Source organism: Ixodes scapularis, unplaced genomic scaffold (genome assembly GCF_016920785.2).
Source record: "Ixodes scapularis isolate PalLabHiFi unplaced genomic scaffold, ASM1692078v2 PGA_scaffold11__112_contigs__length_91849675, whole genome shotgun sequence".
In the NCBI taxonomy this organism is placed as follows: domain Eukaryota; kingdom Metazoa; phylum Arthropoda; class Arachnida; order Ixodida; family Ixodidae; genus Ixodes; species Ixodes scapularis.
In genome coordinates this window covers 3,639,911-3,665,987 of record NW_024609837.1, presented here as the reverse complement: position 1 = coordinate 3,665,987, position 26,077 = coordinate 3,639,911, and the positions used below count along the sequence as shown (strand labels likewise).

The 26,077-nt window shown below is 47.4% G+C and overlaps 1 protein-coding gene across 2 annotated transcripts in view; it reads right to left on the bottom strand.

The window, feature by feature from the left end:
- LOC8034584 (3'-5' RNA helicase YTHDC2) overlaps window positions 1–26,077 on the bottom strand; it is a 43,071-nt gene that overhangs the window by 14,544 nt on the left and 2,450 nt on the right. The window contains exons 2-19 of one of the 2 annotated variants that reach the window (XM_029977209.4): window positions 21,408–21,498; window positions 20,152–20,345; window positions 18,571–18,767; window positions 17,533–17,699; window positions 16,216–16,318; window positions 14,543–14,699; window positions 13,778–13,832; window positions 13,166–13,304; window positions 11,788–11,947; window positions 9,207–9,399; window positions 8,553–8,719; window positions 7,567–7,660; window positions 7,371–7,458; window positions 6,551–6,631; window positions 4,324–4,632; window positions 2,998–3,163; window positions 2,163–2,269; window positions 176–447 (exon numbers count right to left, since the gene is read on the bottom strand). In XM_029977209.4, coding sequence (XP_029833069.3) covers window positions 176–447; window positions 2,163–2,269; window positions 2,998–3,163; window positions 4,324–4,632; window positions 6,551–6,631; window positions 7,371–7,458; window positions 7,567–7,660; window positions 8,553–8,719; window positions 9,207–9,399; window positions 11,788–11,947; window positions 13,166–13,304; window positions 13,778–13,832; window positions 14,543–14,699; window positions 16,216–16,318; window positions 17,533–17,699; window positions 18,571–18,767; window positions 20,152–20,345; window positions 21,408–21,498 — 2,740 coding nt within the window. The remainder of the gene's footprint in view (window positions 1–175; window positions 448–2,162; window positions 2,270–2,997; window positions 3,164–4,323; window positions 4,633–6,550; window positions 6,632–7,370; window positions 7,459–7,566; window positions 7,661–8,552; window positions 8,720–9,206; window positions 9,400–11,787; window positions 11,948–13,165; window positions 13,305–13,777; window positions 13,833–14,542; window positions 14,700–16,215; window positions 16,319–17,532; window positions 17,700–18,570; window positions 18,768–20,151; window positions 20,346–21,407; window positions 21,499–26,077) is intronic. The other variant, XM_040213404.3, reaches the window with a different exon arrangement.

Below are 26,077 nucleotides of genomic sequence, written 5' to 3'. Positions count from 1 at the left end.
TTGCTAATAGTGGGAGGAAATGGACATTGGCTATAACAAACTAATGGTTATAACGAAATAATTACGACCGCTCCTTCAACTTTGTTATAACGAGGTTTTACTGTAGTATGCAAACGTGCGGACTGGGTCGGGACTGAGCTCGAGTGAAAAGGAGAGCAGTAAGAGCGGCACCCACTGTGCCACCAGCTGGCGCCTCTCGCGGTCCACCCTGAGCAGGTTCGGGTAGGAGCCCGCGCACAGGGCCGCCTTGACCACCGCCCAGTTGTCCGAGTGGGCGTTCAGGTCCTTGATGTCCCCGCTGCCCCGGGCACGCACGAAGCCGGACGCCCTCAGCTGGCCCAGCAGCTGTCCCCTCACGGCCAGGATGGTGGCCATGGTCGAGCCCGAGATGCAGTGGCGCTCGCAGAAGTAGCGCTCCACATTCTCGCAGCGCGCCCGCTGCCAGCCCTGTGCAGTGCCGGTACCCCGTAAATCTCTGGACCTTGCCGGATGGATGGAGGGATGGATATTAATGGCTATACCCTTTGTAACGGGCGGTAGCTTGTGCCACCTAGCCGAAAGAAACCGGGGTAGCTTTACGGGCGACACTTTGCAGGGATTTCGAGCTCGTAAGATGTCGTCGCTGCAATGGAAAAACCCTCCTTTTCTCTCCTCTTGGCACAATGACGGGGAAGTCCAGTTTTCTCGACGGCCGCGCAGCGCGGAGAGAGAAGAGAGGGGAGCCTTGGCATCCCGCCAGTAATGACGTGACAAAGGGAGAATCTTCCTGTTGCCTGCTTCGAACGAAAAGTTGTTTCCAAGCATTCCTTGCGTTACACGAAATTCCACATCCAGTTGCTAAGCGTAATGTTGGATAGTTTCTGAAACTTCCACTGCGCTTACTCACTTACTCCACTGATGACAGAGCGCTCATGACAGTCATCAGTGGCATTTATGACGCCAACCACGATGTCAGTAAGAATTAACCGACGAAAAGGCAAACAGCGCGCAAAAAACGGGGACTAGAGGAAGTGCAGACAGGACAACCACGTCGCACCATTCCATCCGCATTGCACTGCCGTGCTGCAGTTATCACTTTCATTTCTTCGCACCCATTGTAGGAAAAAAATACAACTTTTCTTTTAATGCGATAGCTTTCTTTAGCTACAATCCTCCTCCTCCTCCTTCTCCTCCAGATCATTTCAACATTCTGGCCTCCTAATGTGCAGTAGACCATTTCAGCTCACATTTTCACACTCCTTCACATTTGCACCCTCTTCAAAGGACCTGACGACCTTGACGTCGTCCTAGATATTGCCGCGCGCAGGGTCACGGACTTGTAGAAAGTTCTCGTTCACTCTTGCTGCGGACATAACTATCGTTCATCCCTGTTTTTGTTGTTCTAGAAAGTGCTTGTTCATTCTCGCCCCGAGCGCGCTACGCTCGAACCTTCTCCGCCGAATCTTCGAGATACTGACTCACTCTAGATAAGAGGCCGCCCGCAACCTTGTCGAGTCAGTCTCGCCCCAGCGCTCGATTCTGCTGACACGCCGACTTCGACGCCCGCGACGCTCTGCTTTCTTCTGTTTCCTTCTTTATTTTTGGCACAAGTTCGCCACATTAAACGTTTATTTATTTCTGTTTATTTCTTGTTGATTGGTCACGACTCACCACCCGTGACAATATCGTCTTTGACGTCGTCCTTGAGGTCATTTTAAAGGTTGCCTTTAAAATCTCCCTAGAGGTCGTCCTAGACGTCGCCTTTAAGATCGCCCAAGAGGTCATCCTAAAGGTCATCCTAAACGTCGTCTTTCAAGTCCTCGACGTCGTCCTTGAGGTTGGCCTAGACGAATGCTATCGCAATTCATAGACGACCAATAATAGTGGTTTCTGCAGCAGTTTTTATTATTCTTTAGTCTCGGGATTGCTACGGATGAAATATTGATTTGTGTTTCTGATGCAATGCTTGGCTGACATAACCAAACACTGTGTGAGCGCTCGGATAGGGCCCTGAATGCGCTAAATCAAAGCAGACGTAAAAAGACCAGTTCGCAGGCCTCTTGTTGGAAAAACACCGAGGTCTGTGAAAAAGAAGCTGGACGAAGCGCCTCGTAGATGGTTAATCTCCTTGGCAATGGGAATAGCCCAAAACGAGAGGCTGCGACCAACAGAGAAGTCCTTACCTGGAAAGCCCTGAGCAGGGCCATGTGGTCGCTGTAGGTGTCGGCTGCCAGTTTACGCCGTGCCAGGTAGGCAGACCGCCTCTGACCCGGATGAGTGGGCAGCACGACTACACGACAAAAAGCAACAAGGACGTTGGTCCTAACCATGAACGGTCGTAACAAAAGCTTCGAGATCCGACGAACGCATATATCCGAGCTCCTTTAAGAGATAAAAGGTGACAATAGAGGTAATAAAGTTAAGAACCCACAGAAGTATGCTGTCGTGGTTAATTGCACGGCGGCTTTGATACAGTTGCCAGTTTGGTTGCCAAGTAAGGACACTTATAAAAATGAAAGAATAAAAGATTAATCACCAATCACACACAAGTCCGAATTACACAGAATGCGAACTTGGGGCGCAGTTAAAACGGGACATACAATTTTTCCCACTAAATTTAGTAGATGGTGGTCACATGACGCTAACCGCGTATCACGTCATGCGACGTCACTTACATTGTGATGTCACGTAAAAATGTGACGTCAATTTACGTGGTCATGCGACTCTTTAAGTTACATAAGGTCCCGTGACACTGTGACATCAAGTTTTATGGTTATGTGATGCTAATGTCACAACAGGTGACCACGTGACCCATAGTGGCACCAACCACGTGATCATCTAACGCCTGCGTTTTTGGGTTTTTGTCACGACTCTTCCCGACGCTCTAGACCAGCCCATAAAAACATATTGCTTTAATGAATTACAAAGATGTTGTTCCCAACAATGTCACGCAATGCACAAAAAACCGTCTCGTCGGAGATTCCCGGCCATACACCGAAGAGCAAGGGCCCGACTCACAGGGGTCCTTGACCGAGAGGCAGCAGACGATGGTGAGCACGGGGTCCAGGCACTTGAGCACGACGGAGTAGAGCACCATCTTCCCCAGCTGCGGATCAATGGGCAGGTCCAGCAGGTGCAGGCCCATCTCCGTGAGCTGCTCCGATGGGTCCAGGGCATCTATCGCCTGCGCAGAGCGGCAGCCGAGCGCGTGAGCGCTTCATGGCGCAAAATACATGGAGCGAACGCTCGTGCCGCAGAGCGAATGTTTGCGCCGCGGAGCCTCGAGTTTCCGGGTCATATTCCCTCCCCTACCCATTTCAATCTCGACAATTGTCGTCTTGGCAGGCGGCCATGTCTTGCTAATGCATGGTGAGCGTTAAAGAGCGGCAGTACTACGCTGGTTAAATTTCTCGTCTACGGCAGAGACGCTGGATGCCCGCAGGGGCCAACAAACTTTCCACTGCCGAAACAAACATGCATGGCAACTCTAAGGAGTGTTTCGGAAAGCCATTCGGATGTAAAAAAACTCGCGTAAATATGCCAGTTAACCGAGTGCATTAAAACTTTTCTGAAAGGTGTCTTTAGGTGGTTCATTTATCGTACCATAACATACCGGGAGATAGCCCACCTAAAATCGGGTGAAAATGTGAAATCGGCCAACTTTCGGTGTACAATTGAGAAAAGTTGAAAAAAAGAGTGACTTTTAGGTTGTGTGTCCCTTCCAAGCTTTTTAGGTGTCAGAGAGCAATGAAGCAAAGGTGACTGTACTTCCCAGTCAGCAACATTCGCTTATATCCCACCATAGCCGCATTTATGCCGAGGCCATCATTGATCTCAACACTACTATTACTAGAAGCGGGCTATCTTTTGGCGTTTAAAACATATAGCGAATCGAGCCAAAAATAGGGGGCGGGCCGTCTTTCGACGGTGAGGCATCTCTCGGGATTTTAGAGCACTCAAATTTAATAAATGTAGGTTTCAGAAAAGAAAAAAATATGTATGCCTAGAAACCTAGTTTTTGTCGCGTAGAAGGGAAAACGACGAAAACTGTCCAGTCGACGCTGCTTCTCGGAGACGCCAGAACACGAAGCAAACACGTAAAAGCAATTTAAAAATTAATTCCCAAAAATAAATTTGGCAGATCCAAGTTTGATATTTTCCTCTCTGTCCATTGGAAAAAAAAAAAAAAAGGTTTCATCAGGCTTAAATATTTTTGCTGAAAGCTACACTCCCGAAATTTGAGTACGACAAACAGACTACCCAAAAGTTTCGACATGCTCTGTTCTAGGGTTTACCCATACGAGTCCTTCTTTACGCCCTCATGGCACTCGGAAACGCCATCACCTTGAGCAGAGACACGGCCGTGCGGGTGACCATGAAGGCGGGTGGGTTGGGTGCCCTGGCGAGGAAGTCCGCAATGGGCACGTTGGGAGCCACGAGCAGCTTGGCCTGCAGGCAGAGCTCCTGCAGGGGCAGGCGCAGCAGCTCCGGCTGCTGGAACGGGGCCAGGCCCAGGAACCGCTGGCGGCTAAACAGGTGGAAGCAGACCCCCGGACGGGTGCGACCCGCCCGGCCCTTGCGCTGCAGGGCGCTGGCCCGGCTCACCCAGACCGACTTGAGCAGCGTGGTGCCCGTCAGGCTGTCGAAGGACTTCTGCAAACGCGGCGTGTCCCTCGCTGAGAACCGCCTTCGAGCGCGACCCTGGCTGCTTTTAGAGCCGTCCAAACTAACTATAAGATCCAATTCGCCGTAGGGTCTAGTTTACCATTCGAATGAAAACTGCGAGAGACAAGGAGATCAGAGCGTGCGGGCACGTCACAGCGCCGAGCCCCATTTAGAATGATTAGTGGATGGATGCAAAGGCCAGCTGCCTTTGTCGCTACTCACCGTTCAGACTTGTTTGAACAGTGAGCTAGAAAGTAGATTGGTGAGAAAGGCAGCTAGCTTTTGCGTCCACCCACTAATCGTTCAATAAGCGCTTAAATCAGAGCTCCTCTCTCAAATTTCTATCCGCTTTGGGTCTGCCTCCCCATAAGCACGAAATAATACCGACAATGTCAAAAGAAAAGAGACCGTTTCTCGTAAGTAGTGCGTAGATTTGATCTTGCAAGTGTGCAAAACCTTTGGCCTAGTCACGGGCAGATCGGAAGGGTTCGGAACCATCCATGAGGCTTCCGTGGAGTGCAGAAATATCGGCTTTTAGAGTAAACAAGTTTTATCATCGTACAATAGGCCCTTTTCAAAAATCCCAAAAGCCCACACACCGCACGACGGATCACCCCTCCCATTGCTCCCACTCTTACATGACATATGCAAACAGGCGCAGGTTACCGAGGCAACAATGCTCGAGCAGCCAAGTCGGACAAGCGCACGGAAATGGGGGAGAGGGTATCGCTACCCCTTTCTCACCCCTCCCCTTCGTACCGGCTCCGTCGTCTGCTGGACCGATGCTCTGTCGAACCTAGAGCCACAGAATGTTCCCAGAGTACCGAAACTCCGAAGCTTCGTTTCAGAACCAAGTCGAAGTCGTGGCTCAGCAGACGCAATCCCCGATATGACGCTGCCCTGTGCAGTCGAAGCGAAGCATGTAGAGCACAGCATTCATTCTCATACAGCCCTTCAATCCACGTTCCTGGCCCGTGGTGACGCTGGTTTGTTTGTATTAAAGTCATTTCCTTTGTTCCGAGCGGTGTGAGACTTGCTTCTCGCCGTCTCATCTCCCTCCTTCGCCTCGAAACCCAACGAAGTCTAATGTTAGGCTTAGCGTCTGAGGTGTGAAGTTTGAAACGCAGCACCGGCACAACCGGATCGAGCAACCGAGTTTTAACCTTCTTTGGCAAACCAAATCAGTGGCTACTTGATATAAAAAAAAAAAAAAAAAAAGAAATCTAGAGAAAGTTAAAGCACCTTCAGTTCGGTCCTAACTCATCGATGCCCAGAGTTCGCACCCGTGGAAACGCGGAAACGTTTCATATGCGTTTTTCGCTGTTTTGGGCCTATCTCCAAAATAGCCGACTGATGACTTCCGCCACGGGCTAAACCGGGAAATCGGAACTGGAGTCTGCGGTTTGACTTTTGGTAAGCAGACTGAATGGAACTCGGTACTCTGGGAACATTCAGCGACTCTAGTCGAACCTAGTCGAACCCTGCCCCGGTGGCAGTGCAAAATAAAAGGATTCGGTGACACTGCAAGACTTGGAGGTAAGTTATGACACACCACGTGTTCAAATCCTGTCCTGATGCATTTATGCAGATGCGCTACGCCGCCAACGATGTATGACGTTCTAGCGCATGGCTGGGATGGTGGCGACGGCTACTGGTGGAAGCTGCCACGACTCGTGCACAGTCAGAAAGATGCATTGAGGAAGCGCGTGATCTGTATTGAGGATGCCCAAAAATCCCCCGCCGTCGTGGCACTGCACGTATTGCAACGGGCCTATTGTACTAGTACGACCGCAACCCGTGTTCCCGATTCTCTGACTGTTGCATCTACAACTTCAGTTTATAGCTTTGAAGTCGCGTGCCAGCACCCTTCTTCGCGTGCCAGCACCCTTCTTCGCACACGGCTCACCTCTTTCACTTTTCCGGAGTCGATGACAAAGCTCACGTCGCTGATGGTGATGCTCGTCTCGGCTATGTTGGTCGACAGGATCTGCGAGGCCAGAGAAACGGGACGGGCAATCTGTTGGAAGTCTTATGCCTTTTTGGAACATTACGCTCATTAAGCATTTTAGGTTTACAAAATGTTTCCGCTGCATCGGTAGAAGTACTGAAACCCAGAAAAATATGAGAGATCACCATGATGACCACTACAAAAATAATGCAAGTATGGATTTCTATTGCTCCATCTTTTATAAGGAAAAAATTAAGGCATTACTTTGATCTACCACCAAAGTGTACTGCAAATTGAATGCCCTAGGGATATACATACTGATACGCAAATCTGGGAGGAGAGAATGGGACGTTGTGTTGCTTGACCACAATCCTCAGGTCATGTGATGTCACATGACCTGGCAGGGCCTGTAGTGGCTTGTGACCCATAGTTGCCCCGTCCACGTGACATGACCAGCTAAACTGTTCAAGAAGTTAGCCCGCTAAACGTAAATAGCGAGGGCATGGTACGACCATGGCTACGGCGATGGCAACAGAAATCAAAACTCCGCTTCCGTTAAAATTTGCTCGGCACTATTCATTTTGAGTTGGCTGCTTTCTTCAAGAATTAGTCACCTTTTGTAAAAAAAAAAAAAAAAATTGAGACATAGTATTGTACTGGGGAAAAAATTAATTAAAACCTGGAAGCACCCGATCTTAGCTGCACCGTGAAATAAGGCAGACAAGCCGATCTCGACAAAAGAATGCAGCTGGGCCGGGAAATGAAGACAGCAACTCACAATCTTCCGCACACCCGGAGGCATAGTGTTGAAGACCTGCCGCTGTTCGCTGCACTGCACGTTGGAGTGCAGCATGCACAGGACATACCTTACAATTAAAAAGAAAGAAACAACAATTTAAATATTTTTGTAATGCCTGTACTGCATACGGGACGTAACGACGCGACGACGACGACATACTTTATCTATCGCGTACCTCATCTGGCTCGAGAAGTTGTGGTGATCCGCCAGAATCTTCTCCTTCAAGGAAGCCATGTCGTCAAAGCCGGCAAGGAACACCAGTATGGCCCCTGCAACACGAGTAGGGATTTATGGCGAGCTCGAGCCGGAAGATGTAAAAGCGACGAAACATTCTAAAATGTTGGAACGGTAGCATATTCAAACTACACCAGAAAACGTCAATGCTAGCGCCCATGGCACTTCACAATCCACCTGCATCAACAGTCTTCCTCACATCATCGGACAAAACAGACATACACCACTATAAAAGAAAACAAAGACAAAGTCGCTGCTCTTCAGGTCATCCATAGAAAGTCACCCTGAAGAGGTGGCTGGGTAGGCCTTGAAACATTAGGCCCCTAATTAGGGCTTGGCTTGGACGTCCTTTATTAGTCATTCTAGAATATCCATGTCATTCTCATCAAACAGCAGTGGTGACCGACTCTCATGACGAAGGCTTGCCGTACGCCTTCGGGTTTTCGTTTTTCAGAAACAGCCAGTGGCATTAGTCTATCGTCAAGTGGAAGCTATGTGAGCAGAAAACTTTCTGCTCCTCCATTTTGTACCAAAAGCAAATGCTTGAGTGGGCAGCGGTACAGTCGTGCCTCATTAACCCCGCTACACAGACAAGATTGTTTCGGGGATCAACTGGATCAATACATGCATCTTTGTCCCGTTATTCCGGATGAGTCACATCATAAACGATTTTAAGGGTGAAAGGTGTGCATGAGACGCAAGTGTAGAGGCATGTACAAGTCACCTTAAACAACCACTCACCAAATTAAAAAAAATTTTTTTTAATTAACAAATATTTATCGCCACTTTCCGTTATATGACACGGGACTGTGAAAACCACTTTCTTGGTGCTGCAACAATAAAAAAAGCATTATGCTTTATAATAAAAAAGACAAACACACTTTTATACATCAATTCAGCGATATAAATGGCACGCGTTCAAAGCACCTTCGTCCTGACTGCCGTGGAGCGTACGGAGCAAAGCAAACACCAGGTCCAGGTCCGTTTGGTCGTCGTCGATGCTCCGCTGGTAGAGCTCCAAATGCTCACGATCCGCATCGCTCAGATCCGGCACCCCGGTGTCCGGTCTTGAAATCCCGCTCTGAAGCACCAGCCTGCATTCAGAACATCAAGCACCAAAGACAGCTCCCACGACGAACCAGCTTCGGCTATCAGCCAAACAGGCAATGTTGTACTACATGAATCATGCGCTGTAAACTTCTCAACTAATCCACATGCCCATCACAATGTTTGCCCACACCATCAAAATCACGAGACATCCGATGAAACTCAACTTCATCGCAAATTCTGCCGCTTTTGGATCAACCAGAAAATTCAAGCGCCGTTCGAGGTTTTTGGCGCCGTCGAGTTCCACGTCCGCCGTTTTCCCACCGAAATTTTCATAAAACCATTTCTTACTTTTGAATAAGATGTCAATTACAGCTGAAACTTTGGCATTCGGTTCGGACCCCTAGCGCTACTTTTGGACAGGAAATGAGCATTCGGCGCAGCATAGCTTGTTTTTGCGATGAGAGAAATCTTGAAAATTTTTGGGGGGAATACCCTGTACATACTCGTGTAGTTTTACGCAGAACAACTCACAGGTGTGCGAGGAGCACTTGCACGGCGTCTTCCTGCTGGAAGTGCTGGGCCCAGTCGAGCGCCGTCCAGTCGTTGGAGGCCTTGGCGCGGGGGTCTGCGCCCAGCGCCAGCAGTTCCTCCACCACCTCCGTCTTGCCCCGTCCGGCGGCCAGCATCAGCGCAGTGGCGCTCGTCTCACTGTGACGGTGGTCCACTGCAGACAACCACAACCAAGCGCGTTTCTGTTGCCTGCTCTCGACCGAAGCTGGCGATAAGGCTCTCCCTCCCCGGTGCGTTCCTGTATTCAGCGAGGTTTACCTGACCGTGACCGCCACAAATATCATCCAAATATTAAAGAAAAAAAAGCAATAAAAAGATTTTAAAAAATTAAGGCGCTCCTTTTACACTAACTTCAGAGTACCTACGGGTAATATTTTTTACTGGAGAAATAAATTATTTTTAAAAAAGAGCACAGACTGCTCGCTGAATGCCGTCTTCGCTAGGTGTTTCTCGAGTTCAGAGAAGATTAGCTGAGGGAATAATCATTGTGGTAAATTGTCTAATTAACTCAAATGTGTAAGCTTTTTAATTACTGGTTTTATGGGTCACGTTGGAATTGAACAAATGATGGCAATTATTATTAGAGGCCACACAAATTAAAAGAATTTGCAATATTTTATTAGTTTTTGATATATTAATAATTAAATTTTGCGCTTTTTAGCCAGATTTAAAATGTTGCGTGCAAAAAGCACAGTGCAAGCCCTGCCCACAATGACTCTTTCAAACGTCGTTGTGGGGAGGGCTATAAACTGATTAATCAAAATCTCAAATACAATTCATCTTTTGCAAATTCTTTAAATTGGTCTGACCTCTAATACCAATTGCCATCAATTCTGCAGATGCAACATGACCTGTAAAACTAATAATCTAAAAAAGCAAATTAACAGATTTTCGTTAGTTAGCCACCCTTACCACGACAATTATTCTCTCGGCTAATCTCCGCCGAACTCGAGAAACTCCCAGCAAAGATGGCATTCAGCTAGCAGTTCGAACCCTTTTTCAAATATTCTGTTTCCATTAAAACTTATTATGAGGTATAATAAATTTAGAGGAAGCAGTATGCCATCTTCGAACATATTTCCGCCACCTCGGACGGAGCATAAAGGATGCCTTAGTTGGTTCCGGTGGTACCAGATTGTACGAAAGGCCTTAATGAATAAAAAGCAGCAGCAGAATATCACTTTCGAGGTCGGCACCTAGAACTTTCTAGCTTCTGGAGACTTTGTCAGCTTCTACCCTAGTTAATTTAGTCATAGCAAGCAGAGCTGACCCATGCAGGAGTAAAGAAAATCTTTTTTTTTTTTTTTTTTTTTAAGATGGGAATGGCTTCGATAATTGTTTTTAAAGCAGATGTAGCATTCTCCAGATCCCCTTTCGATCATTCCAGAATAATATGACCCCTACGTCTCGGGTATAGGTGGAATTTCCAATCGTCCATCTTTTCGACGGGTCAGTGGGTTCTTTTATAAAAGGGTAGACGCGTAAGGTGACTTCCCCCACGTCGGCTTCTCCGAACCCCCGTCCATCCGTGCGGCTCTCCGAGCAATCCAATTGGTTGACCCCCACAAAATATTTTTAAAAATTGCCCGAGCGGCATTATGCAGCAGACGACGCAACACAGTGGAAAACAATCGCTCGGAAGCACCTATAAAAAAAAAATCTACGTGCATACACGGTCTCTTACGCTGTTCGGAAGACGCGCGAAAGAGACATCACACCATTCACGTGACCCCCTCCGGCCAACCACCGCTGCATAAAAAAAATCAACTGCTTCAAACGCCCCTGCCTCGGAAATTGCCTTCTCAAAATTTTCACACGCATCCAATATTATGAAATCTTTCATAAAGTGTTTAGTGCTTTACCAACTTCACGACAGACTAGTTTTGAAAAGTGTGAACTTGGCGTTTATTTTTTAATCAGCCGCGTTGTGTCCATCTCCATGTGTTCTCCCATAGGACGGGCCATCTCCTGGAACCCCGAATACCACGCGACTCACGCCGAGCTGCTCTGTCGGCCATGTTGTCAGCAAAAGACGCGAATCAAAGGATGGTGTTACTCTGCTCCGTAGAAGCCATATAGTGCTCTAGGAAAAAATGAAAGCCGTTTACAATTCCCTGCAACGCCGGTTAAAGCGCAGCTCTTGAGGAGGAAGATGTAAGCGTACGGAGGGATAGGTGACTCCTTGAGGTCACGTGACCTCAAGGGGGTCACGTGACCTCAGGTGGTCACGTGACTTCAGGGAGCCACGTGACCTCAGGGGTCACGTGACCTGGGGGGTCACATGACCTTAGGGGGTCACGTGACTTCAGGGGGGTCACGTGACTTCAGGGGGTCACGTGACCTAAGGGGGTCATGTGACCTAAGGGGGTCACGTGACCTCGCGGTTACGCTGACGCCAACGCCGCTTAAGCCGGAAACGGGCCCCCAAGAGCTGCGCTCTAAAACATCTCCATAGAGCGACGAAAAGGTTCCAGACCGGGAACAATCCAAGGACCGCGTCGGCGCTCGCCACGCGCCGTGCTCCGCGCTTGTCTTCACTCACCATTGACGTTTTCGGAGAGGAAGTGGTAGAGCAACTGCGAGAAGGCCTCGTCGGTGCCACTCATCCAGGCCTGGTGCAACGCACGGTCCATCTCGGCGGCGAGAGTCGAGTCCAGCCTCTGGGCACCTTCCTCCTCCCCCTCCTTCACCTCCAAGCCCTCCTTTGCAAAGCGAGAAAACAAAGAGAGACGGCTCTTTCACATGTCCCCATCTGTGGTGCCGTTCGTGTTCTTCCATTATTCGTCGAAAAGACACGTTCGCTAGACAAGAATGTGCCGTAGTCACTGGCAAGGTGGGAATGGCAGGGAGGAGCTCCGGTTGCCCCGCCTCCGGGGTGATCTTCTTACCTTCGACAAAGGCATCTCGCGCACGCCGGGCAATTGAAAAACACGCCCTGCCGTTCTCATTTCGTCAGTGACTGCAGCCGGCACGGCGGAACTTTAGAAAACAGCGGAGGACTTTGATGCTACTTTAGGGGCATCATTTTAGAAGAGGCGCTTGTTACGGAGGCATTCGAGTGTACCAGCTCCAAAGACGCGAACATTCACCATATTACGTTTCACATTAAGTCCGGCCACGGCTGATGCTACGATCCGAAGAAGCCGATTGAGTTGCACAAAAGTCGCGTTGCCACAGCACTTATCGTTTATGAGCGTTTGCTTTCAACAGCCAAACCAATCACGCTCAGAAAATTCCCCGAGTACACTTAAGACTGCTTACGTATAGGAAGGCGAAAGCCAGTCTAGGGCGAGCTCTAGGACGACCTCTAGGATGACGTCGAGAATGACCTCTAGGACGACCTCTAGGACAACCTTAAGGATGACGTCGAGAATGACGCCTAGAGGACGACACTTAAGGAGGCAGTGGCGTATTTGCCATAGATGTAAACACGGTCGCCTCACGGTCCATCACACAAAGCACACAAGGAGCACAGATGAAGTTTGAAGCGCACCTTTTGCACACGCCATCTCTCAAGAACAACGTCGACACTTTTTTTTTCACATAATGTGGCAAGTGAGGTCATCCCAGGAGTCTAGGACGACTTCTAGGACGATTGCAAATATGACAGACACCCTTGAGCATACGATTGAGCGGCGCATGCCGCTCATTCGCATTTTTATGGCATTTACTCCACGTAAGACCACGTCGCATTCGCCGTGCCCGACTGGTTCGGCCGACGATGGCAATCGCCCAAAGACGACGAGCGCCACAACGATGCACTTCTGGTGCCGCTCGACCGGCTTAATGTCGACTTAGCGGACTTAATGCGAAGCGGGGCAACATCACGTTGCCCAACATCTCGGGTCGTGCGGCGAGCCGAGATGTTGGGCGACGTGGAAGATTCGCCGACCCGTCTGCGGCGCAAAAAAGGGGCCCACCCGAGACGCTGCAAGACCGAGGTGGGACGCGTTCTGCGACTGCGTTCCCTCGCACCACTTGGCCAGTTGCGCCCTCTGAGCCTCCGTCTTGCGCTGGACAGACTTGAGCTTCACCATTTCGCCACTCGTGTAGTTCGTCCTGCAAACGAAGCACCATACGCCGCCAAGTTACAAGGTAAAAAAAAAAGTGCGGAAGAACAAAAATTTATACGTAACTAGGAGCTCAAGTTCTACTTGAATGCAGCAACGGCGGATGAGGTAAGGTGTCACATTTTAAGAACTCATTGCTATCGTAGTAAGAGGGTTAAAAGAGGGAAAACGGAATTTACTTGCGAGAAAATGCAGTTCGAGAGCGAAAGCGGGTCTGCTTTCTGCCGTGTCTCCAAGATGGCTCTAATGCCGAGTGTTTGAACGAGGCATCTCAGCTGGTTTGGCTCGTTTGGGTTATACTAGTTTGGGTTATACCATACGAATTTAAACCCGGGAAACTAAATCAAATGTTGTCTAAAACACCGTTCTCAGCTCACCGGAATATAGAAGCCTAACCAACGTTGTAGTGGTGCAGGCCCACAGGGAAGGAAAGACAATGGATCCGGCATAAAAGGTGCTTACAGGCGCAGCACGTCTTCCAGAAAGTACACCTTCACTTCGTGGGACTTGGCAGGAACTGGGGGCAAACAACGGGCGAGACAACAGCACAAAACAATCAATGCACAATCACTTTATGCAAAAGAGGAAGTAGAAAGCGGTACTAAGGTCATGAAACCGTGAAACCCAGAATATCTCCCTGAAAAAGCTCTCGCATCAGCGACCGGTAAAATGATTAGCCAAACTTGCTAGCGCACCGTCGCTCCTTCTGGAGCCAGGTAAATTAAAATCCAAATTAGTCAAACAACAATGATTTGCAAGACTAAAAGAAAAGCAATAAAAAGGACAAAGACGGGACAAAACATGTGAAAAGGTTCTTTGTCCCATCTATGTCCTTTTTTTTTTTATTCTAGTAACATTACCAGCATGCGCCGATTCGTTCAATATGATTTGCAGTTTTGTCCTAGTTAAGACATTTCCTAAAACATATGTTTTTTGTTTTAAAAAAAGCAGTTTTGTTTTTGTTTTTACCGTTTGAGCTGGATTTAGCATCTAAGCACTAATGGCAGAAACCTAATCCAAACAGAAAATGCACGTGCAATATATAGCCATGGCTGCCTACAGCTAGGGTGTCAAGCATGTCACATTTTCACACCCCCTGTCCCTCTCCCCTGAAATTGCAACAGAAGTTTCAATCATGACGATTTCCACCAGTTCTCGAGCCCTCTATTTTGCAGAGATGCAGTCATCCGAAATGTTATGGCAAACAGAGAGGACAGGGGGCCCCACCTTCCACGACGGGACAGCCGCCGAAGTACTTGACAAAGTGCTCGACGTCTACGGTGGCCGACATGAGGATCAGCTTGAGGTTGCGGAACTTGGGCAGCAGGTCGCGCAGCACGATCAGCAGGAAGTCGCTGAACCGGTCACGTTCGTGGACCTCGTCCTATGCGAGGTTTTGTGGATAAACAACAATGACAATGTTAAAGATGAAGGACCAAATAAAATGATGTCTCGAAACCTCCCGTGCCAAGCCAGTAGGCATGGCTGCATTTTTCTGAAGGCTGTCCGATTTCTAATGAGGGTAGCTTTAAACGTTCAACCGAGGCAGTAGAAGGCAGTTCTTTGAATGAGAAATACAAAATACTGCCTCGAAGAGCAATTCGAGCCTGATGAAATGTGACAGCCAAAGAAAAGTTAAAGTGCAATCTCTAGTCTAGATATTAGAGAAGAAAATCGTAAGTGTCAAAGGGCCCGATTCAGAACATGGAATAAACCTCGAGCATATTTTTCTCAGCTTTATATATTTGTTAAGGCGCATCCTAGAACTTTCGTTTTTCTAGTGAGTTTAATAGATCAAAAATACTCTAGAAAACTGCTTTACTGAAAAGTAATTCTAATGACCCATTAGAAATGACCTACAAATCTGGCTGAGATACCTCACCATATTTTTTTATTCGAAAAGAAATAGTACTTTGAGTATAATTGCAAGTCTAAAACTGCTATTCATAAACACATGTACATGCCAAATTTGATGAGACGTACAAGAAAAAGTAAGGCCAGCTTAAAGGGACACTGACATCCCACCCCCAAAAATTTTTCTTTTTTTAAATTTTTTGACAGGACATTTAAGTTAGTGTCAGGAGACTACCCAATCCATAATTTGCTACAGAGCCACGCATATTTTTAATAAAGCCAAAAAACTCAACTGCTCAAAATCAAAACGGGCACGGAGGCTCATGGCCACAACATGCGGACAATGTGTACCGAGGAGGAGAAACTTGCCGGAAGTTCCGCGCTACACCCGACCGCATCTTTTTTTTTTTTTGTTCCTTTGGCGCGTGAAGCAGATGATGACGACAATGAAGTTGCGTGCAACATTTTTCGTACGATTGTTCTTGCACTGATATCCTTTTCCGCTCGAAGATAGATTGGATGGTGCCACAAACGATAGTTTGTGGTACCGTCGAATTGAATGACAATCCCACGTCCGTTGCAAAGTTGGTCCGTCGTGCGCCATCATCGCGTCGTTCAGCACGCGGTGCATCACCATATTAAGAATGACGTTTACGCATACTTCCTGTGACCTATACACCATTTTTTTTTTTTTTTTTCAATCAAAGCTTTTGCAGCTTTTCGGAAGCCACAAAAAATGGGGTTTCAATTCTTTTTTGTTTTATTTTTAGCATCGAATATGTGCCTTAGATGACCCACGACTTTGAATATATTTGGTACGCTATAGTTTGAACGCAACGTGACCAATGAAAAGACAGCGAGCGCGTCTGAAATCGGCCAATTCCCTACTGGCCGTTTTCGGGAGGAAAAAAAACAAATTTTGAGCCGCAAATTGCGTTCCGCGTAGTCGGTTTCAATGAAGACTTCGGCGAGCATAAACACCCTGTCGGCGTCCCTTTAAAGCGGTTGATCGGGAGGCAAAGGGATCCGAGGAAAGAAGAGCTCACCACAATGACGTGAGTGATGGTTGCCATGGCGGAGTCGTTCCCCATCAAGGTGCGCAGGAGGATGCCGTTGGTGCACACCGTAAGGAGGGTCTTTGGCGACACCCTGGGAACAGTAAAGCCCAAGTCAAACTGCTCGTACCTTGCACAAAAGACGCGGCGTTCGCTGCAGGCGTGATGACAGAATTTCCTGCAGACATCCCTCGAGCACGTTCGATGCACGTTCGATTCATGTATACGTGCGATTCAAACATGTTTGCAGACAGTTTTGTGCAAAAATATGAGAGGACGAGGAAAAAAACATGCCTCTGATAGTTTCTGTAGACCATCCATTGTACGATGAATTAGGAGTGCGACCGCAACTTAAGCGACACACATCCCAAACACCTTGAGTTGGGTTCTATTCGTCCCGCACAAACTCCCGTCGGGGGGGATCGAGGCCTTCCGGACTCATCGTCACGCGACTTATCGTGAAATACCAAGCGAGTGCCCGCGCGAAACTTGGAGATAGTCGCGAAAAAATTGGAGTGGGTGCTTGTCAGGTTTGAGAGCAGAAATGCAAAAAGGGCACAGGGTAGGCCTCTGCCTGATCTGCCAGAATTTTATGCATTTATTTAGAATATTAGAGGTGCAGTACAGGGTTCTCGTGGAACGCTTTTATGAAGCAGCTGCACCACTCCCATTGAGCCTGCTTGGTGCCAGAGCTCTCGCATCCAGCTTTACCGCCTCGGACGAAACTGTTTTGCTCCGTTGCGAACTGTTCTAACGTTGTTGGAGGTCGGAAAATCGATTCTAGAGATTTCAGATAAAGCTTCAGATGACTGGCAATCACGATTTTAAGCGAGCGTTTGGGTTTTGTTGGCGCAAAAGCTGCAAAGGTCATAGGGCGCCCAAAACCAGACTATAGCCAACGTAGCCTTGGTATCTGGTGACCAAATAAAAGGTGCGAATAAATTTCCAGAAATACTAGCAGTGATGGGCACGTGTTCCAGGTTGAAACGAGTTACGATCGGCATAGAAGGCCAACCACAAGGCCAAAGTTGGAAAACATTCATGGGTCGAGAGAGGTTACTGTCCTAGAAAAAGTGCTAGGGGGAGCGGCACATGCTCTCTACAAAGCAGGGAAAAATGCAGAAGCTCCCCAACACACGTCGGACACTTAACAAGAATGCGGAGAATGCCTCGGATGTTGTTACAGTAATTGCATGTGGCAGCTTCTTCCCAAAGCAGGAAATAGCCGTGCACGAGATGCGTACGACACGACTTCAAGCAACGGGGTGGCTGAAGCGTAGCTTACACGGAGGCTCCGGCAACGCCCACCTGTTTTCCAGTCGTATCTGGTATCCGACCGTGTGACCCAGCCGCTCGTTTCGCTCCGCGGATACCCTCTCGGCCACGGCCACGGCGGCCAGGCGCCGCGGCTCCGTGCAGATGATCCGGATCGGCTGGCCGACGCTTGCGTGGTGCTCCAGCAGATACTGCGGCACCTGCGGGGCGGCAGAAACGCGAGATCGCAACGACCGACGGAACAGAAACATCGTCGAACCAAAATCGTGCAAGCCGCCGACGGTCGAGCAAAAAGGAGGAAACCAGCCCTCCTCCCCTCTGCTTAGAGTAGCTCCTAAAGCAAAAATTTCTGGCAATTGCGTTGCATACATGAAACGCTCCACCATCAGAAACGTTTAGCGATACTCTGAGTTTTCAGACGCCAGATGTCTACGTTCATGGCGCTCTGCATCAGATGGTTTAACGCATACCGTGTATACACTCGGTTGTTGTTCACAGGATGAAGCAATACTATCGGTAATCAGGCTAATAAACCTGGCGATCTTCCAGAACTTCCATACTCACGAGCTCCTCCACCCCTACCACTCTGGTCACATGACCTCCATGTTAACCAATCAGCATCGAGCACCTCACCCCTCCTCTGCCACCCGCCAACCAATCAGTGTTGAGCCTCGCGGCCACACTTCTATCCGGGCTTCGCTTTTCGGCTTCACAAAATGCCAAACACCTAGCCAGAGAACATTTATTAATATCCCAAGTCCTATTGACTAAAAGCAGATCTTCTAAAGCACGTCGACTAAAAGCAGAGCCCCCGAAGCACACCTTTCAACAACACAATGGCTCCCGCCGCTGCTTGCGGCTAGCATTGTGTGGTTGTTTTTGTCCTCCAACAACCCAATCTTAAAAGTACAACTTTGCAGAACGTACGAACCACAAGCAAAACTCTCTTTTTTTTTTTTTTGCTGATATGATTACAAGTGCAATGACAAGTGTAAAGAAAATTAATGCTGGCCAGGCGACATACTGTCGCTCTACGGAGATTGTCTGCAAGGGCGAGGCCCGAGAGTTCACCTGGGTGGTCTTGCCGCAGCCGGTCTCCCCCACCACGATGGTGACCTGGTTCCGGGCAATGGTGGACACCAGGACTTCGCGGCTCTGCCAGATGGGAAGCTGCTGACGCTGGGCCTCGAGCGGGGACGCTTCGCAGAGCGGGGGAACTTGCGGAATGCCGCAGTTGAGACGCGCCGTCGTGCGGTTCACGTCTCTGACTGCACCCAAGAAAGGAGTGCGCCATATCCGAATGAAACTGCCTTCCATAAACTATCTTTCAGTCACCTATTTTACCCATTTACATTGCTTTCCTGAAGCATTATATTCTTCTCTTCCTTTTCTTTCGTAATGATTGGTTAGCAAAATTTAATCTTCAATTCTGGTTCTAAACTTTTATATTGTTGCGCTGCTCATTGGGTGCATGTCCGAGTCTACACATTTCTCGTTAAACACGCCCTTCCTGCTTTGGCCAAAAATCTAACCTGCACTACTTAAAAAAATAAAAAAATAAGCGCAACAGCGTTGTTATTTTAGTGGTAAGCATAGGGCTGTGCCAACGTTATTAGGTTTGAAGGGGGGTCTCTCTGAGTGGTGTACATGAAAGGGGAAGCACTCTCTATTAGGAGAAATCATTGTTATGACCATCCTCAACTACTCTCTGTCATGCTTTTAGCGGTGACAAACAACTTAAGAAATAGTTTAGAGTGTTCTTAGTGATAACGTGTTCACAAACTACTTCTTGTTGCATTGACATCCTTGCTTCGTTGTAAGAATTAGAGAGACTTCAAATTGGTGCTTGCCTGGTTCTACAGCAGAAACCGGACCGCCTACTAGCGTGACACACATACAATAGGTCTGTTAAGTCGACCCTAGTTTCCAGAAAAAATATATATGTGGGCTTCGTTCTGTTTTAAAGCGCAGAGCAGATAATTCATGGTATTTATTGCAGAAGCCCACTACTACAATAAAGTATGGGTCAAGTGTGCCAACAACGCCACTGCCACAAAAATTCAAATACAGCTTTTGTCGCGCCCTACAATATACAGCGTCTTCGGGAAGTTCCAGAACTGAATGGTTTGGGCTGTGCGAAGGCGTCTGATAGCTCAAACTGTAAGATCAGAGCTCATCTGTGCTCGTAGTAGCGTAAAAAGCAGTGCACCGGAGGCAACACAACTCAACCTCATACACCGAACCACATTGTCGTTTACAGCAGCGCATTGGTCAGCATCGCGCAACCGCAGCTTGCATGTAGCGAGAGGAATACTGCGCTAGACACGACGCAACAAAACGACACACTCAAAACCGAATTCACGAGGAATGTAAAACATTATATACTACGTTATACATTGTACACCATAATGTTTAACGCCCGCATAACGCACAACGCTATACATTTTGTTATGTGCTATACACTAGCCAGCAGACTAGTTTCAACTTTTCTATCAACCTTTCTCTGCTTTGTTTCAAAATGTCCGCCATCTCTCCGCGATTGCACATTAATCTGGGACATTGTTCCGACTTAAAAAAGCAAGCGTGGCCAATTGAACTTTAAGCAGAGACAACGAGGCACATGAGACGAACAAGGCAGGCAAGCCAACTGACCCTCGTGACCAATCAGGCGATCCCGTTCCGTGGGCGGTAGGAGGTCCTGTCGTTCACTGATGTTGACCGGGAACTTTTGCAGAAGGACCACGGCGTACTGGCACGACAGGGGACCCATTGTGAAGGACGCATCCGCTTGGACAATGGTGGAGCCTGCCTTTTTGTATGCCGTCAAGAAGCGGTTGGCACCCTTGCTGCAAACATTTCGAGGCACACCTTAAATCTTCGTCTGCTGTACTAGCACTTAGACAAAGGATGCGTGCGCTCGGTGTCCAGAAAAAAGGCTTATGTTCAGAAGTTGACCAGTAAATGCAATAAGTGGGTCAAGGAGGTTGTAATTTCTTTCGAAGACTTACCATATTTTCTGTTTTATGAATCACACTTATCCATTAGCTGTACACCCCTCTAAACGGCGGTTTTCAGGAAAATGTTGGTGCACAGTGATGCCTCGTCAATATGAACACCTCCGTTCCCCGCGAAAAGTATCCATAACGTGAATTGTCCATAATAACGGGACAAGAATGAGTGTATTTATCCATTTTGTCCCTAAAAATGTTGTCCATATAGCGGAATATTCGAATTAATCGGGTTCACATTACGAGGACATGACTCTATAGAAGTCACTCCATGTAGTTATAGAGCACTGTCGGGTGCACGGAGTCGCTTTGACTTCGAAGCCCACACCATGGTTCCTCATGTCAGAGAGCAGAAGCTCCGTGACAATGGGTGGCACCATGAGAAAACAGATGCCAAGAGCGACAATGGCTTCATCTAGTACAGCAACTTGTAAGTATATATAGTTCTGAAAATACCTACTCTTTGCCAAATGCACAAGTGGTCTGGCTTCTTGAAAGCTCACTGAGGAGTCCTGAACTGAAGTTTAGTCGAATTCTTTTAAGTAGTTTCTTTCAGCATTTAATGCACACTGCGCAACACTGTTAGCGCAAACAAGACATTGGCACTTTACTCACAAGTATCAATTTGCACCAAACTTTCTCGCCTAGGTTACTGCTCTAAATGAGGACTTTCTTCCACACTAGTAATCTTTATGGCAGCAATTCAGTTTTAAGGTAAAAACCGCGAAAACTGGCGATTGCTTGTTCACGCTAACAATGCCGTGCAGCATATGTTGGAGGCAGAGATAGAACCTATTGAAGAAAAAAGTGTAAGTAGAGTGCACATTAGCGGAGATTTGAGAGCAGAGACATCACAATAATATCGGAAGACTAAACATTAAATAATGGACTGTAACTTACCCTCTGCTTTTGGACTTGAGACCGAGTGACAGGCAGTATTTGTGGATGAAAGCCCGCTCTTCAGCCGTGAACGATGACGGAAATTCATACTCTGTAAGGTAAAAGACAAAAAAGAATGAAAATGTTGGGAACATTACAGCAAAGGTAGCAGAATTTCAACAAAACTGTTGTTGATATTGCAAGGCACACCAGATGCATTCTCACCTAGTCAGTTGTGTTACTGCAAGGTTCCTAAAAGTGAACTGCTGTACAGCAGTCAATAGTGTCAGTGCTGCCCGCATACTTTAATAATAATAATTGGGGTTGTGGGGATATTTATACAGCGTGTAGTTGGTCAGCCATTAAAGTTGCAACGAGTCACAGGCTGTAGATGAGCAATTTAGCCAGTGCAGTTACAACCGCTAGCCTGGGGTCTTTAACGTGCACCACGCAGTAGTGATACACGACCGCACGCCGGTACGATGCTCATCCAGATCGAAACGGGCAGGGGTGGGGCTCGAACCCAGGATCCCTGGGTTCTGCAGCGCGAGCTTTCGCTCCACGCGCGTCGAGCTTTCGCTCCACGCGCGTCGAGCTGGGTGTGCGCTTCAGCCCACTCGGCCACCAATCCCCCCCCCCCCCCCGCATACTTTCCCTACCTTACCAAGGGTGTGTGTGCGTGTCTGTGTGTGTGTGTGTGTGTGTGAAAAGGCGATTTAGATTCTTTGCTGTCTAACAATGCTAGCCAGGTTGGCTGGTTTTTCCCTTGTGCAATCACAATGCAGTGTGCTTAAAGGAATAGAGTTTACTCTTCCGTGCCTTCTAAACCCCTTTTGTAGCTTGCGAAGTACTTGTTCATTTTCTAGTCGCCCTTGTACACCACCCTAAATTACCTGCATAGCTTATCTGCATACATAGGACACTACTATTATTGAGTGGTAGAATCCAATGTCACTCCTCTCCTCATGTTTGGAAATAAAATTCGTCCTACTTAGCCTGCAACTCCACGGATTTGGAGGAAGGTGGGGAACACAGATGACAAGTGTGCACACGCCAACCATACTCCACAAGTTCAGACGAAGTTCACCAGGTTGGAAGTCATTACTCAGCAAACGAAATTAGGTTTTGCGAGTTCCCACTTGTCATAAATGACGAGTTCAGATTAAGCTCTTGACCTGATACCGCAGCATGGAAGAGATGCCTTCTAAACAAATTACAGTGTGCCACACTGAGTTTGCATTTTGTGAAACATTTTAAAGTGAAAATTCAATGTAATTTATCTCTCGTTTGCCTTTGTTAATAAGATTCGTCCTTGTTAGCCCCTAACCCCACGGACACAGAAAAATGCAGGAAACTTGGATGACAAGGATCCACAGATGCGACTCATTCCTCCGTTAGTTACAGGAAGTTCACCAGGCAGCGACTTATTCCTTGGCATGAGAAAAACAAAATGTATGAGTTTGGGATTGCTCTTTTGCCATAAACCATGAGTTAAGATTAAGCTTTTGACATGATACTGCAACCTGTAAAAGAAATCTTCTAGACAAATCCCGATGCGTCACTACCAATCGTTACACTTTGCGGAATGTTTTAAAGTGTAAAGATTCATTTGAAAGTACTTGTTACCTTAGCGACAGTATGTCCCTCTGACAAAAATTGCTCTGACCAAGTTTATTAAATAGTGCCCCCGACGTTTCGTGTCTGCTTCGGTCCCCTGCTCATGGGTAAGTGCCAGTGGCAACACGCGTTGCTATGTGCACAGAGGGGCTTTGAATTGAATTGGTTTCATTTAGGCACTAGGTCTAGGGCAACAGGGCAAGACATACTAACTCTGCCTGACGTGGCCCTATCACCCATTTACACTGCTCAGCAGGCGAAAACAAAAACAATTAACATTAAAGAAGTATGAGAAGATACAATAGCACATCAACAACAATCAACACAGCATATTTTGTACAGAGCTTATACAATTGTTAGTGCTCTTCTTAACACTATGGGAATAACTAAACCAGGTAATACAACTCATACGCAATGAAAATACAATCTAAAAGTATTTACTCAATGTAGCATGACAGAAGGTACTGCTTTACACTAGTTTTAAAGCTGCGCTTTGATGCACAATCTGAGATTATTTCCCTAATGGCTGGATGTTTGTTTAAGAAATCAGGAATCAAGTACGCTAATTGGTGATGTCCATAATTTGTCCTAGACCAAAGTATTCTATAGACCTTTGCAAAAAGAGCGCTTTGGCCGCCGCCATTTTGCGACTCGAGCGACCCCTATCCACCAGAAATTTCTGCCACCCCCCTGAGCTGTGGAAACACGGTCAGCGTGACTTCCCACCTGCATTGCGCATTCAGAGTTCGCCAGTCTTTCTTGGAAGTTTTTACTTCATTTGTCTGTTTAGGATCCTTATCCTTTGTGTGTTATCTTCCACTGTGAGAATCAGGGAATACCAGGGCTCGTAGACTGCTCGGCCTTCACAGGAAACGAACGAAGAGAGCGAACATCAAGCAGCCAGCAACGCGGGCTGTTCCACGTTCTTGGAGGATTATTTCCGTTGAGATAATCTCCAAAAAGCCTTCCCGGCTATGTTCCGGGTTTTCGCGAAAAATAGCCGATAGGGTCGGGTCCGGGGTGTGGAGGCAGAATAGACAGGTTTGTTCATTTGCTTTAAAGCTGTGCAAAAAAGCACCTCTCTTCTACATGTTCCCCAAAACACAACGAATTCCGTCCGATTGTCATGAAGTGACTATCGTCGACACTGTATATTGGATATGCTGTGTTATTTGAGACCTTTCTCAAATCCTGTTCGGATAACGCAGCACCGTGGGGTACATACAATATATGTTGTTCAATTGATGAGACTGGTTAAATTTCATGTTGTGGGCGGGGAATATCCGTGCAGTTCGGATATCCTGTGTGGTCAAATATTTTCGATGGCTAAGACTTTTGTAGATTGACACGGCTGAGCGTACGGTGCCATAAAAAGATCAACATAAAATGAAACAAATATTCCAGTTGCATTTGTTCTGCCGCACAGACTCACCAAAAAGGGCTTTCATTTGTTTGTTTTTGTTCCCAAAAATAGTATAATGCATTCTTAAAAACACAGAGATATTCTATTCGCCATAGAACGCAAAATAAATAATAGAATGCGATAATCTAGCCTCCACTAGCGTCTGGAAGTGCGCCTAGGCAGGCTGCCACAGCCCACTGACTAGAAAACCCACAGCCCAGTGCAGTCGGGCAACACTAACGTACCCTCTCAAAACCAGGGACGCGCGCTGTAAATCGCTTCGCTCGAGACTGCCGCTGGAAAGGTCTATAAGAGCCGTGTCGAAGATTGTGTTGTGTACTACTAGGAAGAAGTGCGTCAAAAAAACGGATGGGGTCACTAATTATTTTGTTATAGATATGCGCTGAAAGTTCTTTGCAGATGTCACGCAGCCCCGAGACATAATTGTTGGGCGGAGTGGCCGAGGAGTGGTTTAAAGGGACACTGACACCCCCCAAAATTTTTTTTTCATTTTTTGCCAGGGGCTTCATTATGGTGTCGGAGGACTACCCAATTAATATTTTGCAACAGAGTAGCGTATTTTTTTAATAAAGCCGAAAGACGCAACTGCTCGAAACCGAAACCGAAACCCGACGGAGGTCGAAGAAGTGGAGAAAAGAGAGTGAGTGGCGGAAGTAACATGGCTACACCCGGCCGTGCGTTTTTTTTTTTTTTCGTTTTTTTTCCTTTTCGTAGCAGACGACACGACATGCGGCATGCGATGCGGCGTGCGGGAACTGCTCGCCGGGCGATTCTTTTGCAGCTATGTTTGTTCCGCTCGTTGTTCTGTACTCCAAGATGAGTTGTTTTGTACATACATTGAGGAGTCGGAGATGAGTAGCGAGTGCCCGTGGTGAATTTCCATGATCGGCTCCGAAAAGAATACACCCAAGATGTAGCGTCCGAAAAAAAAGTGGCATTGTGCGACAGAGTTTCCGAAAGATCAACGGGATCGGGACCATTGGCTGGCTGCAATTCCTGCAGAACATATACGGGCACCTCGGAAAGCGGACGCTACCTGATTTATATGCTCCTTGCATTTTGTGGAAAGTGATTACATTGAGTTCGCAGGTGTCAAAAAGGGAATCACATACCATTTAATTCAGCGAAGTATCGTCCGCAACATTTGTTTGTTATTTTTGTTTGTTTCTTCAGTGATGATTGTAAAAAAAAAAAAAAGAAAAAGAAAAAAAGATATGTAAACATCAAAAAATGATTGAAAAAAAAAAAAAAAAAAAAGTTTCACGGGGGATTGAACCCGGTCCTAGCGCGTGTGAACCGGACGTCTTTCCCACTGCGCTACTGGGGTATCTCTTTTCTGGTGGATCTCTTTCCTTTGTAATAATTCAGCCGGTAAACTGTAAGAATTGGAAAGTTTGCTGTCGATTTTTCTCTAGCAAAAGCACTCCCGAGTCGAAGTCGGGAAGCACCACGATTTGGGGACATTCGCACCTAGTAAGGAAATCGTACGCGTGCATTTTCAACTCGAAGTAGACACGTCGTGCTCGACGTTTGCGCGAGCGATGTCTTCAGCCACGAGAAGGGAGCGACGGCTCGGCGACGTCTCCGTGCAAATCGGCTTGGTGGCCGGGCGTGTCGTACGGGATGAATACCAATTCTTTTGATCGGTCCC